Genomic DNA, 14,501 nt, shown 5'->3' on the forward strand with positions numbered 1-14,501 from the left:
TTTTTTTTTGTGGGGCAATGAGGGTTAAGTGACTTGCACAGGGTCACACAGCTAGTAAGTGTCAAGTGTCTGAGGTCATATTTGAACTCATGTCCTCCTGAATCCAGGGCCAGTGCTTCATCCACTGCACCACCTAGCTGCTCCCCCCCCCATTCAAACACTTTTAAAATGCACAGAAGAGAACAGGAGGTTCAGGAAGAAGCACACATAATCAGGATAGTTTTGAAAATAAAAAACAAAATAACAAAATCTATAAAATAAAAGGTGAGTACAACATAAAAAATAAAGATGATTTTAAAAAAAGGAAATAACATGAGGAATTATGTACTTAAAAATAATTAAAACTCAGAATTAAAAAATAAAAACTAAAAAAACCAAACCATTAAGCACATTAAGAGAGGTCCCAGCAAAGTACTACATGAGGTCCAAGGGGAACCTCTACCCATTGTTCATCTCATTCAAATAGTCATCAAATTTTCCCTTCACTTTGTGCTGAGAGTGGTCTATGAAAGCTTGGTGACGTGTACTAGTCTGTGAAGCTGGGCAAGTCCTCCACACATCATGTGCAGGATGGCTCTAGCTTGTCAGAGACTACTGAATGGTTCAAATCCAACTGGTCCAAGCTCTTGCTCCCATTCCCCCTGGTCCCTGCCTCCTTCCCAGTCTTAGTGTCCCTATCTTCCCTTTTACTTTTCAGCATCTTGAAAACTTGTATCTGGCCCTTTCTTTGAAAGATAGGCCCAGCCTTGCCGAGCCCGCTCTATGGAAGAACAGGTTGAAAACTGATTTTCCCAGCAGCCTGCTTTCAATCCAAGATAAGGCAAAGCTCAGATTCCTGACCAAGTATCAAAGAGAGTCCCCTCCCAAAGTGCATCTGCAAAGCAAAAGGTGACTTAAAATCATTCCCTATTTGAAGTCCAGGCCAGCTGTAATTTTCACCTTCTTTCTTCTTTCCACAGACTTTCAGAAAGCTCTGTTATCCTATGTGGGATTAAAAGGCCTTTACGTTATGGGGTATCTGCTCTTTGGCTTGGGGACTGGATTTATTGGACTGTTTCCCAATGTCTATTCCACTCTGGTCCTGTGTACCCTCTTTGGAGTGATGTCAAGCACTCTGTACACTGTGCCCTTCCATCTTATTGCTGAGTACCATCGAGAGGAGGAGGTGAGTCTCTGAGTCTTGGCTCTTGGGAGATGGTTTTGAGGGGCTCTGGGAAAGGACACTATTTTATAAGCCCTCAAAGATGGGGTTACTTGAAAAGGCCAGAGGAGAAGCAGAAATCCCAGGCAGTTTCAAACAATAGTGGCTCAGGTTTCCCACCCAGACATCCAGCAATGTTGAGAATGATTACAACACCTTACAAAGGCTTGTTCACCTGAGCAGCTGTCCCCATTCAAGATAGCACTTTGTGGTTTACGAAATACAATTGCATATTAATGCAATCTTGTGTGCACTTCACAACAACCCCAGGAATTAGATGACACCTGCATCATCCCCATCTAAAAGATGAAGAAACCAAGGCCCGGAGATCATGAAATCACAGAATCACAAGAGATGTTGGAGACCATCTACTTCAACCTATACTTGAAAAAGAATTCTTAGTACACATTTTCAAAAAGGTGGCTCATCATACTTTTGGATAGTGCTAATTATTGGGAAGTTTTCTTTACATTAAGCCCTACATTGACCTCTTTTTGACTTCTAAGTATTGCTTGTAATTCGGGTGCCAAACATAATTCCTCTTGAACAAAAAAGATTTTCATCTTTGAAGACAGTTAGCACGTCCCTCTGAGTCTTAGTCTTCCCTTATTCAGTCATGAAACCAAGGCTCTTTAACCTGGATGTTGTCCCCTGATTCTCTCCAGCTTATCAGCATCCTATTGTAAGGTGCTAAAATTCTAGCTAGTCTGTCTAAAATATCTAATGAGTGGTTGCCAATAAATTATAAGCTTTAGCAAGAATTTAGACTTTTAAGCATTTGTTAAGGAGAATAAGAATTTGGTGAAGAGAGAGAAAAAGAGGCCTAGATTCAGCTATCTATCTTGGGGAGCTACAGTTCTCCTGCTTCACTCTCCACAAGAGTCCTGGTGAAAGAGAGCGAGAGAGCCAGCCTTGCCCCTTCTTCCTCCCAGAAGCAAACGTCACTTCCTGACGCCAAAGAAAAGCCACGTGGCTTGCCCTCAGATGCCTTCTCCTCATGGCGGAGCTTTCCCACAGTAGCTCTCCAGCAGGTGGCGTCATTCCAATCGTTACACTATCTAAGATGTGGTGCCCAGAATTTAGTGACTCAATAATCCAGCTGTGGTTTTTATATTGGTAATAGGTTAGAAAAATAAAATACAGTGAGACTGTCTCTCACTCATGGAAGCTATGCCCCTTGTAATGCAAACTGAAATCACTCTGCTTAGCAAACCTATATAGTCCCTGCTAGTAGCAGGATGACTTGAACTCAGGAGTACTGAGCCGTAGTAGAACTGAGGCCAATAAGGTTCGCTCAGTCTGGCACCAATATGGTAAGACCCTACTAGGGTGGGGCTGGGGTAGAACTAGGCTGCCTAAAGAGGGACAAACTAGTTCAGCTCAGAAACAGACTAGGTCAAAGCTTCTGTACCAATGGACTGTGAAGGGTTGGTGCACTTCTAGCCTGGGTGAGACGGGGAGACTTGGTCTCTGCACACAGGATAGAGCTCTAGCTCCTGGAAATCAGGAAGACCTGAGTTCAAATCTAGTTTCAGATACTTGCTAGTTTTGTAATCCTAGACATGTCACTTAACCCATTTCTGTTTCAGTTTCCTTAACTGTAAAATGGGAGTAATCACCATCCATGTTGCAGAGTTGTTAGAGGATCAAAAATTATTATTTGTAAAGTGCTTAGCATAGTGCCTGGTACATAGTAAGCCCTTAGTAAATGCTTATTCCCTCCCTCTCTCTTAGGAAACAAAAAACAAAAACCCCAAACCATTAGCTTTATGATTACCATGCCACACAATTGACACATTCTGAGCTTGCAACATGTTCAAACACACAGTCCTTTTTTTTCTTTTTTCTTCAGAAGAGCCTGTGCTGTCTTGTAATTAGTAAAGCTGATGCTAAATAACTTATAATGGGTCACACAGCTAGTGATTGATAGAACCAAACCTTGAACCCAATCTCCCAATACCTCATCTAGTCCTTTTCCATAGTTTCAAGATATCTGAGTACTTGTAGACTTATAAAGGCTGACCTACCACCACTACTACCACCCTCTTCTCCCCCCAATAAAGATGCATGGCATTATTTCTGGGACCAGTAGATATAGAAAATGTGCCTCTTGCAAAAAGAAATTTTACTTAGGACCATGAACAGAGTTAAAAAAATTAAGCTATTGGGCACTATTAATTAAGCATAAAATAAATCTTAGTGCACTAGGTCCAAGTGCATAGGCTATATGGGCAGTCATGTTCCCTGGATGAGCCTTCTTGCTTGCTTGTCTGGCTGAGTCTGGCCACTGATTAGCTAGAAACTTCATTCTAATGCTTAATTAGAAAACATTAAGCGGGATAGAACACAGCATCTGCTCTCTGGATATTGCCTCTTCACATAAAAAGTTATGGCATATTTGGACCCCCGAAGGCTGCTTTGTAGATGGCTGTAGCTGTTTCTAAGTAAGGAAAGGATTTAATTGGAATTGGATTCAGTACCACAGGAAGCCCAGTAGGCCCTGATCTCTTCTCCCAGGACTATCTTCAAAGCCTGTGATTCGGCTCTCATGGGCAGAATGGGTGTATACAGCAGGGTGTGTTTGCCCCAGACCAACCAGAGCTGTGACCAGCCATCCCCACCTCCCTCTCTGTTGGCAAAAAAAAAAAAAAAAAAAAAAAGTGGAACCTGCAAGATAAGTGAAAATACCTGATTTCCTGTTCTTTACTCCCTAATTGTTTATGCTACTGGAAAAAAAATGTTATCTCTATGAATCAGATTGAAGAACAGTGGGTGCCTTTAGTTCAAAGGAAATGTGGAACTTGCCCATTAAGATGCCCTGCCACTTAGTGTCATGAGAATCTGCCAATAATAACAATAATGACTTACAATAGCACTTTAAAGTTTGCAAGACACTTTTCATACAATTGCTCCTGTGATCCTCATCACCAGGACCTGTGAGGTCGGCACTACACATATTATTGTCCCCATTTTACAGATGAAGAAACTGAGGCTGAGAAAGGTTGTGATTGCCTAGGGCCATACAGTCTGATAGACAATTCAACCTCCCTCCCCACCCCCCACGCCCTCTGCAGATCTTAATGCTCCCTCCCCAAATTACTTTATCTACATTTCGTATTCACTCATCGGTGTCCCTGTTTCTTGCAATTTGAATGCAAACTCTTTGAGATAAGGGACTATTTTTGTGTTTGTCTTTGTGTGCCCAGGGCCTAGAACAATGAGTGCCATGGAGAAATCACTGAATGACTTATTTCATATGAAACAGTGTATAGAACGATGGCCCTGGAGCCAGTAAGAGCTAGAGTTGAAAGGGACTTAGAAGATACCTAGTAAAACCCCCTCATTTTATTTTGGGGAAAACTGAAGCTCAGAGAGGTTATATGACTTGTCCAAGGTCGCTTAGGTACTAAGTGGCAGAGCTAGGATTCAGACCCAAGGTTGGACTAAGTGGCCTCTCAAGTCCCTCCCAGCTCTGGATCCTAGGATTCTATGAACCCATGTATTTCTGCCTTCAGAAATAAGATGCTATTCACTTCAATCCAATCCATAAGGTCATAGATTTAGAGCTGGAAGGGGATCTTAGAGGTTGTCGAGTCCAATTCCCTCATTTTATAGATGAAGAAAAAAAAAAGCAGAGAGAGGTAAAGTGGTTGCCCAGGGTCACACTGCTACTAAGTGGTTGAAGCAGGATTTGAACCCAGAACTTCCCGACTCTAAGATTAGTGCCCTATCTTCTCTGCCATGCTGCCTTTATTGAATTGAGTTCACTTAAAATATAAAAGTATTTAATAAGTACATACTGTATGCCAGACTCTGTGTTAAACCTTGGGGATCCAAAGAAAAAAACATAAACCAGGTCCTGCCTTCAAGGAGCTTGCATTCCATTAGTGGGAAAAACATGTACACAGATGAGTAAATATCAAAATACAAAATCATATAAATATTACATATAGGTATGTGTACATTTGCAATAACAATGGGTGGCATAATAATAATAATAATAATAGCTAGCATTTATATAGCACTACCACGTACCAGGCACTGTGCTAGGCATTTTACAATTATCATCTCATCTGATTCTCACAACAAACCCAGAAGGCAGGTGCTTTTATTATCCCATCTTGTAGATGAGAAAACTGAGGCAAACAGAGGTGAAATGACTCACCTGGGATTACAGAGTAATAAGTGTCTGAGGCCAGGTTTGAATTCAGGTCTTCCTGACTCCAGCCCCAACACTCTTCCCCCTGTGCAATCCAGCTTGCTCCCTTCAATAAGAAGTAGCAATTGAAGTGTCTTGAAAAAAAAAACAACAACTAATATATGTCTCTATCTGGGTTTCTATTTGTTGTTTTTGTCATTTTTCAGTTGTGACTCTGTGACCCCATTTCCTTCTGTGTGACCCTGGGCAAGTCACTTAACTCTATTTGCCTCGGTTTCCTCATCTATAAAATGAGCCAGAGAAGGAATTGGCAAACCACTCTAGAATCTTTGCCAAGAAACCCCCAAATGGGGCCACAAGGAGACAGATGCAACTGAACAATAGCATCCAACATAAAGTGGGGTATAGCATGGTACAGGGATGGAGGCCTGGCTCCAGGCAAGATGAGGCAAAAGCTTTACCAGTGGGAGAGAGCTTGGCACCCAAGGAGCAGAGTCCAATGTCCTTGTGGGCAGAGGAGGATGAGAGACTTCAGCCTTCTGAGCTCTCTTCCCTCCTCCACCATGGTTTCCCTCTCTCTCCACTTTCTATTCCAATGTCAACATTTGGCAAAATTCAAAGAAGAAATCCAGACATCATTTCTGTGACACATCTAAGGGTCTTGGCACTCTTTTTAGGAATGGTGCCACATTAGAAAGTCATCTCATCATTTTAGTCCAGTTGTCAGGCACCAATAAATTAAAATACTCAGGCCCACTTGTCATTCAAGTTTAAGAAAGCTTTACTGGAACCAAAGAATGGAATGACACATGAGAAGAAAAGGTCTGACTCGATTCACTGCCCCTTCTTCTGTGATCAGAATTCAATCGCATTTTAAAGTCTCCTATTCACCTCATTAAAGGAGGTCATCTCTTCTACTTGATTTGGTTGGTTTTGACACTACCAAAGTGAATTTTGTCTTGCACCATGTGAAGCCCAGGGCAGGATAATGAGGCAACTGCATCCAGCTGGTCACATCTGGTGAAATCTTCCAGTACATTACTCTGCGCCACAAATCTGTTGTTATTACAGCATTGTAGCCCAAGAAAAGGGAGGCGCCTTCTGTAGAACTAATCATTTAGAACTCTGAAGTATCAACTTACTCTGCAAAAGGGTCAACTGTTTGGAGGCCAAATTTGTAAAGGAAACTTTTCTCCCATCCAAATGTTAATATCATTTCATTTATATTTTTATTTTAAATTGTAACTACAGGGATCATGAAAAATGCCTTTTCCTTCCAGTATTTGCAAGATGGTTCAAAGATGGTTTAAAGAACAAAGTATCATTTCCCCTTCTCTGAAATGGAAATACCCAAATTACTCCTTCTTCTCCTCATCCTCCCCTCTTCCCAAATATTTTCCTCCTTTTCAACAGGTTGAAGTTGTTGTCAGGGGTTAGGAACAGCTCTGAAAGCTCGATCAGATCAGTGGAAGATATATAATTAACCCTGTTTGTTGAAAGTAAGAATCCTGGGGCAGCTAGGTGGTGCAGTGGATAAAGCACGGGCCCTGGAGTCAGGAGTACCTGAGTTCAAATCCGCCTCAGACACTTAACACTTACTAGCTGTGTGACCCTGGGCAAGTCACTTAACCCCAATTGCCTCACTTAAAAAAAAAAAAAAAAAGAAAGTAAGAATCCTTCCCTACTCCCCATACTTAATCAACTGTTCTCACTAAGCCATCAGAAGAGAAATTATATTGAAACCAGAAATGTGAAAACAATTTATATATTTTTACATACATATTTGACATATTTTCTTTCATCTATTTTTAATAGAAATAGGGACTCTCTTTGCTCCATCTTGCAGTGCCGTCACCATGGTGCGCATGAATGTCCTGGCAGATGCTCTCAAAAGCATCGACAATGCAGAAAAACCAGGAAAACACCAGGTTCTCATTAGGCCGTGCTCTAAAGTAATCGTCAGGTTCTTAACTGTGATGATGAAGCACGGTTACATTGGTGAATTTGAGATCATCGATGATCACAGAGCAGGAAAAATTGTTGTGAACCTCACAGGCAGATTAAACAAGTGTGGTGTAATCAGCCCCAGATTTGATGTTCAATTGAAAGATCTGGAAAAGTGGAAGAATAATCTGCTACCATTCCATCAGTTTGGGTTCATTGTGGTTACAACCTCAGCTGGCATCATGGACCATGAGGAAGCAAGATGAAAACACACAGGAGGAAAAATCCTGGGATTCTTTTTCTAAGGGTGTAAAACATACATACAAATAAAATGCTCCAATGGAAAAAAAATAGAAATAGGGAAATAATTTGAGTATGAATGCTGAATTTAATGTTAATAATGATTGATTTTGGAACTTAAAGTTTTTAAAATGCATGTTAAAATTGTTTTTACATGTTATTGGGAAACAACAAAATGTTATTAAAGTAAAAAATATTAATCATGATCATTCTATACATTCCACTAAAGACCAAATCTTTGAGTAGTTTGGGAACATTTTGAAATTCATAATAACACATATAATATGTTGTTTTTCATAATGTTCATGAATAACAACAGTGAAAGAGGGCTGGAAATAGGAATACTCACTTCTTCCTATGGTACTATATAGACAAGGTTAAAATATGCAGGAACTGCAAATGTCAGTCTTAAACAAGAAACAAATCAGCCAAGACTAGGTAAAATATTTCCTCACTGATGACTCTCCCCTTTCTAGCCTGCTGGGCCAATTCTTCTGTTGCCTGATCACCTACAAAGAGAAACAAACAGGGGTCTTGACTCAAGGTGCCTGCATCCCAGAAAAGCACCAAAAAAAGGCTCCTGACAGCTGGATCGGGACTGGCAGGTTCTACGGAAATAACATGGATTTCTACAAATAAACAGGATATAAAGGGGTGCTAATACTACTAATGCAGAGGTCCTGGGTTTGAACAGCTTCTAAAATAAAGGAAGCACCTTTTTTCCCCCAAAGATCATGTTATATCTCTTCAACAATAATTTATTCCTAGAGAATAGAGACAAGTGGGGACATCAAGGTGATGTCATGGTAGGGAGAGTGTCAAGGCTGGAGTCAGGAAGACTCATCTTCCTGAGTTCAAATCTAGCCTCAGACACTTCCTAACTGTGTGACCCCGATAAGTCGCTTAACCTTGTTTGCCTTAGGTTCCTCATATGTAAAATGAGCTGGAGAAGGAAATGGCAACCCATTCCAGTATCTCTGCCACGAAAACCTCAAATGGGGTCATAAAAAGTCAGGCATGACTTGAAAAGATTGAACAAGAAACAAATGACTAAGTAAAATCCAATCACCAGCCCTAAGTCTGTTCTGATTGCTTTTCAGAGGCTACTAGTTAAGAATGGAAAAAATGAGTTGTGGACTGATTCAAAATTATTGCCACTGTGAGCTTACTCCTATCTCCCTGAGCTCATTTGCATCTAGTACTACCATTTTGGGTTAGTATCTAACAGATTATCTGTGCATTGTTGTATGAGGGAAAGAAGAGGGAAAGGAATAAACATTTATATAGCACCTATTAAGTGCCAGGCACTATGCTAAGCATTGTTTTCAAAAATGATCTCATTTGATCCTCACAATAACTTGTGGGGTAGGTGCTATTACCCTCATTTTACAACTGAAGAATTGAGGCAGACAGAGGTTAAGTGAGGTTAAGTTGCCCAAGGCCCACACAGCCAGTAAGTGTCTGAGTACAAATTTGAATTCAGATGTTCCTGACTCTAGGCCCAGCACCTTAACCCACTGCACTAGCTGCCTCTGAGTGAGTGGGGGTAGACTTCCCCTAAAAGGCCTTTTTCCCTCTCCCTCTCCCCCTCTTTCTTTCCCCTCTCCCCTTTCTGTCTCAGACTGTCTATCCCTCTGTCCCTCTTCCTCTTTCCCACTCCTCTCTCTGTGTCTCTCTCTGTCTCTGTCTCTGTCTCTCTCTCTCACACACACACACACACACACACACACACACACACACACACACACACCCACACCCTTATGTGATGGAGTCTTGTTCTTGTGTTCGTTACAGAGACAACAGGCCACCGGGATGAGCTCCAATGTCGGCAGAGGGAAGGGCATCGACTGTGCGGCCCTGACCTGCATGGTGCAGCTGGCTCAGATCCTGGTTGGAGTAGGCCTGGGGTTCTTGGTCACCTCTGCCGGGAGCGTGGTTGTGGTGGTGATTGCGGCTTCGTCCGTGGCCTTATTCGGCGGCTGCTTCACGGCTCTCTTTGTTAGATATGTGGAATAGAGCAATAAAGAGACTATGGAATTAGATCGGTTTAACTGGCAATCTTATTTTTCTGGTTCTTTGTGTTTTGCTGATCTGCCTAAAGAAGACTAATATTTTCTTCCAAGGGAACAAAAAGGAGAGAAGACAGTCTTTTTCCTTAAGGAGATTACAATCTAGAAGGGAAGATAAGAAAGGGGCATGATTGACTTTTTCGTGCATTGGTTCCTAACAGGTCTCGGAAATCACTTATTAACTCAGGCACCACTTGCTCAAGAGATAGCATGAAAGGGCCATCTTTTGGTGGAAAGGGGAACTGCAGGGTTTTCTGACCTCCCTACCTATAAAAGCACAGCCCTGCTGGGAAGGAGTCACACACACTGGGATGGCTGTATGTACCGAATGGGCCAAAATGTCTCCAAAAATGGACTTTATAAATATACTTTATGGTTGAATACTGAACACATGTTCATGTTAAAAAATTAAAATTCCACATGTTGTCAGTGAAATGTGCTGAGTATACATAGTCCCCCGTAGGTTTATTCTGCAGCTCTATCTTCCTATCAGACACAATTCTTGTAGAACATATAAGCCCAGGTATTGTGGGAACTAATTGCCTTTATTCTTTCCCCTCAGTTAATCTAGGAACATTTCACCACAGTCTCATTCACTTTCTTTCTTCTTTCAGGTTTGGGAGACATTTAAGGTATTTTATTTCACAGTCTGGAGGCATGTTTTCCTTTCTCAAATTGTCTGTTGGGTTTTTGCAAGTTACAAAGGCTCTAGGGGTCTTTCTTTTCCATTTTAAAGTTTATGACTTGAGTCTTTTTCTTAGAAGTCCTTGTCTCCTTTGGGTAAGATATTAAATATTAATAAGTGTATATGTCATTTTGTAAGCATGTGCCACAGTATAAATGTAAGGAAGGTAGTATTGCTGTTATGTTACAAGATCTAACTAGGCCTTTTTCTGAGTGTGGGTTTAGGGAAATTTCCAGGAAATGAAAATCATTTAATGCCTTTGAAGTTGAGATGTCAGTTTTTTGTTTGTTCATTTTAAAATTCTGGTGGGGAGGATGACAGAATCTTGGCTACTATATAGCTACATATAGGCTAGTGGCAGAGCCATCATCAGAAATTTTGGTACCTGGGGCAAGCTTCACACAAGTCACCGAGGACAAATAGTGCAAAACATGCCCTTGAGACAACTTCTTAAGACAAATTAAGTTAGGAAGAGGTAGAGACCCTGGAACACAATGTCTTCTTAGGGGAGAAACTGTGAAATACCACTAAGTGGAGGGAAGACAGAGACCCTGGGACTCAAACCACTGTAGGGGGCTGATGGGGAGATTACCATTAGGGGAGGCTGGAAGGACTTCACCTGGTTGCATCTTGTAGGTGGAATGGAAAGGGAATAAACATTTATATAATACCTACTATGTGCTAGGTAATTCACAAATATTATTTCATTTGATCTTCACAATAACCCTAAGAGGTAGATGCAATTATTATCCCCATTTTACATTTGAGGAAACTGAGGCAAGCAGAGGTTAAGTCACTCATCCAGGGTCACAGAGCCAGGGTCTGGGGTCAAATTTGAACTCGGGTCTTCCTAACTTCTGGAGTTATCCCTGTTCCTCAGCACCGCTCAAGTAGTACCCTTATCTTCCCTTAATTCTTAGTTGTGTCCATCCTTTAGTTTTGCTTCTCAAAGAGAAAACTTATGAGTTATCCTAATATCCTAATTTATTCCCATGTCAATATATGTGAGAAAACTATGGTTCTCACACTGTGGCCCACAATAAAGCTTCTAACTCTTCTAGGCCACCACCTACTTCTGTTTTTATGCTCCTCTTTGAAGCATATATTGGGTTGGGAACATCTGCTGCGATTTCATAATAGTTATGGCACCTATAAAGGGACCAAAGTCACTGATTAGCTGAGCTATCAACCAGTACAGAGCCAGCCTGCCATGGCTTTATTTGGTTTTTATTTGGTCACTGTGCAGGGGAGAAGTTTGAGGATGCAGAAGGTGTGCTTGTGCCTCTGGCAACATCAACCCCTCTGTGACAGCAGAGACAATTTAGTCAGATACTTTAGACTTTGAAAGTCAAGGAGAAGGTTTGGAGAGGGGAAGAATTGTGTAAATTGTTCTAGATGCCCTGTGCCTATATATGGGCATATACATACCAGCCTGTTGAGAGGCTGACTATAGTAATCTAAACAACTCTCGGTTTTTCTGCTCGCTCTCTCTATCTCTCTCCCTCTCTCTCTCTCTCTTTCTCCAGCATACTGCTCACTCCTTGCCCATACTTCTTCCTCCTTTCTGCCCTGGTTCTTCTCTGAAATTCTCCATATCTGGGTCCCCCCCCATTATATTTACTTATTTATATACATGTTTTCCCCAAATAGAAAATCAGTTCTGTGATGTTTAAAATCTAAATTGTGGTCGCCAAAAATTAAAAGGCTTCAGTACTAGTCTTTGGGCATTAAACATTTATTAGAACATACAGATATTTACAAAGAGTTCAGAAGGTTATGAAAAAGAAGTCCCACCTAGCCTAGAGTTCCAGCTTGGTTGGGTTCTTCCTGAAGTCCTCCTCCACAAGCCTGCTTTAATCAGGAACTCCTCAACAAGCCTGTCTTAATCAGGAACTCCTTCCCCAGCCTGTTTTAATCAGCATTCCCCAGCAAGCTGTTTGTGGAAGCTTTTTTATAGATCTGGAACAGAGGCGGTCCTTACACACTGCTTCAAGGTGATTGGTTGGCGTCATCCAAATCCATTGTCTTTGAAGGTGTTCTCAAGTTGAGTTCACAGTCTAGTTTCTGAGAACAATACCTTCTTAAGGGATAGCCAGGTGATTACAATCCAATTAACTTGAAGTAGGCTTAATCAGCAGTCAATTACTCTCACTTGATTCAATCAGTCTTGATTAATCTCCAGGTGGGTCTTTGAGTATCTGCTAAATCCCATTATTTCATCACAGTTCCTTGAAGAAAGGGACTATTTCTTTTTTTGTTGTTTTTGAGTCCCGAGCATTTAACATGTCTGGCACTAAATACATGCTTGTCACGTGAATCAATGAAGAGGAAATTGTCCAGCTGTGGCACAGATGTCCAGAAATGATGTGGTGTTCCTTCTGACATGGTACTCAACTCCCTAGACACTTAAAGAAATGAGATAAACTCTGTCCCCTGAGAAAACTGACCCACTCCCTTTGGGCATCTTTGTTAAGGAGATAGTTTCTTGCACCCTGGATAAATATTGAAGCCTGATATTTAAAGCTTTGATTTATTGTTTATTTTAGTTTCTTACGCCAATTCATTGTTAACAAATCAGATCGCTATAACAGAGATCCCATAAGTTTGGGGGGATAGTGGTTGCAGGGGTAGTCTATGGGAAGTAGGACCTAATGAGTTAAGGAGATGTTTATATTTTTATTCATTTTGAGTATAATTTAGACTATACCTTCTAGGTTTCCTTTGAACCTGGAGGCAAATTGATCAAAGCAGTGAGGAATGGAAACAGTATTCACAGGTAGCTGGAGTGTCATCTGAGGACCAAATGATACGCTATGCCCTGCTAAATTGGCTAAGTAATTGACAGATCACATAATAGTGTTATAATCTCTCCAATAGGAGAGAGCAAAGAAGCCTGGGGTGGTACAGATTCTGTTAAATATACTTTTTAGGGGCAGCTAGATGGCACAGTGGATAGAGCACCCGCCCTGGAGTCGGGAGTACCTGAGTTCGGATCCGGCCTCAGACACTTGATATTTACTAGCTGTGTGACCCTGGGCAAGTCACTTGACCCCAATTGCCTCACTGAAAAAAAAATACTTTTTTAGCACTGAGGCCAACATTCACCAGGGACACCCCTATCACATCAGTAAACACAAAATGTAGACAACATAAGCCTTGCTGAGGTTTTTCCTTTGATGGTTAAAACTTCAACCAAGAACAGTGTTTTGCCTTGACAGAGAAGGAGGATGTATTTGGTCTCAACAAGACAAAAACAAACAAACTGCAGCTGAGCCACCTGTTGGAAACAATGGGGAACTACAGGAGCCAAGGCAGAGGAAGTGAAAAGGGGTACTGCTGTAACCATTGGCAGAGGGCAGAAAAGAACATTAAACTATGAGTTAGAAGCAGCAGGGAACTGCAGTGTATTAGAAGTGCTCACACAAGAGAGTTTTAAGTGACTGAGGATTTTATTTTGACCTTTACTTTGAGGCTTTCTAATATATCTTCCTCTACCTTTCAATAAAACTTCTGTAATACTGTGCGCTTGCAAGGGGAGAGTTGGTCTCATTACGCTGGGTAATATCTTCTGTAGATTTTCTTTCCTGGGTTTTCTGTGTGTAAAAAAAGCCTCTCCCTGTGTTGTAGGTAGAGTCAGACCTATTAGAATCAAAGTCTTATTATATAAATCATTCATTGGCAAGGAGAGTGGTATCCCAGATTGGCAGAGTGGTTCAGACTTCAGGGTATAATGGGAGAGGGTTAAGCACCAGACATGATCTGGCAGCTCTTATATACTCTCAAAAGTAATGGGAAGAAGGGGGCGTATTTCTGATTTAGCATAGACCTATGAAATGTTGCAGGTCAGGATATAAGCAGAAGAAACGAGCTCTGAAACCCTGTGCAAGTGTAAACAAGACAGGACCTAACATATAATCTCCAAAGGTTAGACTTTAACAGCTGTGAAATCTCCAAACAAACAGCTCTTAGGTTTGCTTATTTGTTTGTTTGGTTTTTGCCATTATATTCTCAGAAACAATAACTTTCAGGTTCTTGATTATGTCTTTCTTACCCCCTTGCTAGGTCATAGGCAATGGAATTTAACCTGTGGTTTGCATTACTTTGCTTCTGTACCTACTTAGGAGGGAGAATTTTTACCAGAAG

At 41.2% G+C, this 14,501-nt stretch overlaps 2 protein-coding genes across 2 annotated transcripts in view; both read left to right on the top strand.

The window, feature by feature from the left end:
- Window positions 1-9,620, top strand: part of SLC45A2 (solute carrier family 45 member 2) — a 59,067-nt gene extending 49,447 nt beyond the window's left edge. The window contains exons 6-7 of the mRNA XM_043977393.1: window positions 960-1,165; window positions 9,399-9,620. Coding sequence (XP_043833328.1) covers window positions 960-1,165; window positions 9,399-9,620 — 428 coding nt within the window. The remainder of the gene's footprint in view (window positions 1-959; window positions 1,166-9,398) is intronic.
- LOC122735663 (40S ribosomal protein S15a-like) lies at window positions 7,217-7,655 on the top strand. Its single transcript, XM_043977394.1, has one exon. The coding sequence runs from the start codon at window positions 7,217-7,219 to the stop codon at window positions 7,568-7,570; it is 354 nt and encodes a 117-aa protein (XP_043833329.1). The 3' UTR covers window positions 7,571-7,655.
- Window positions 9,621-14,501: the final 4,881 nt, after the last annotated feature.

The sequence above is a fragment of the Dromiciops gliroides genome, chromosome 1 (genome assembly GCF_019393635.1).
Source record: "Dromiciops gliroides isolate mDroGli1 chromosome 1, mDroGli1.pri, whole genome shotgun sequence".
In the NCBI taxonomy this organism is placed as follows: domain Eukaryota; kingdom Metazoa; phylum Chordata; class Mammalia; order Microbiotheria; family Microbiotheriidae; genus Dromiciops; species Dromiciops gliroides.

What these genes read in the sequence shown, in the direction of transcription:
- LOC122735663 (XM_043977394.1), top strand. Translation starts at nt 7,217, where the DNA reads ATGGTGCGCATGAATGTCCTGGCAGATGCTCTCAAAAGCATCGACAAT.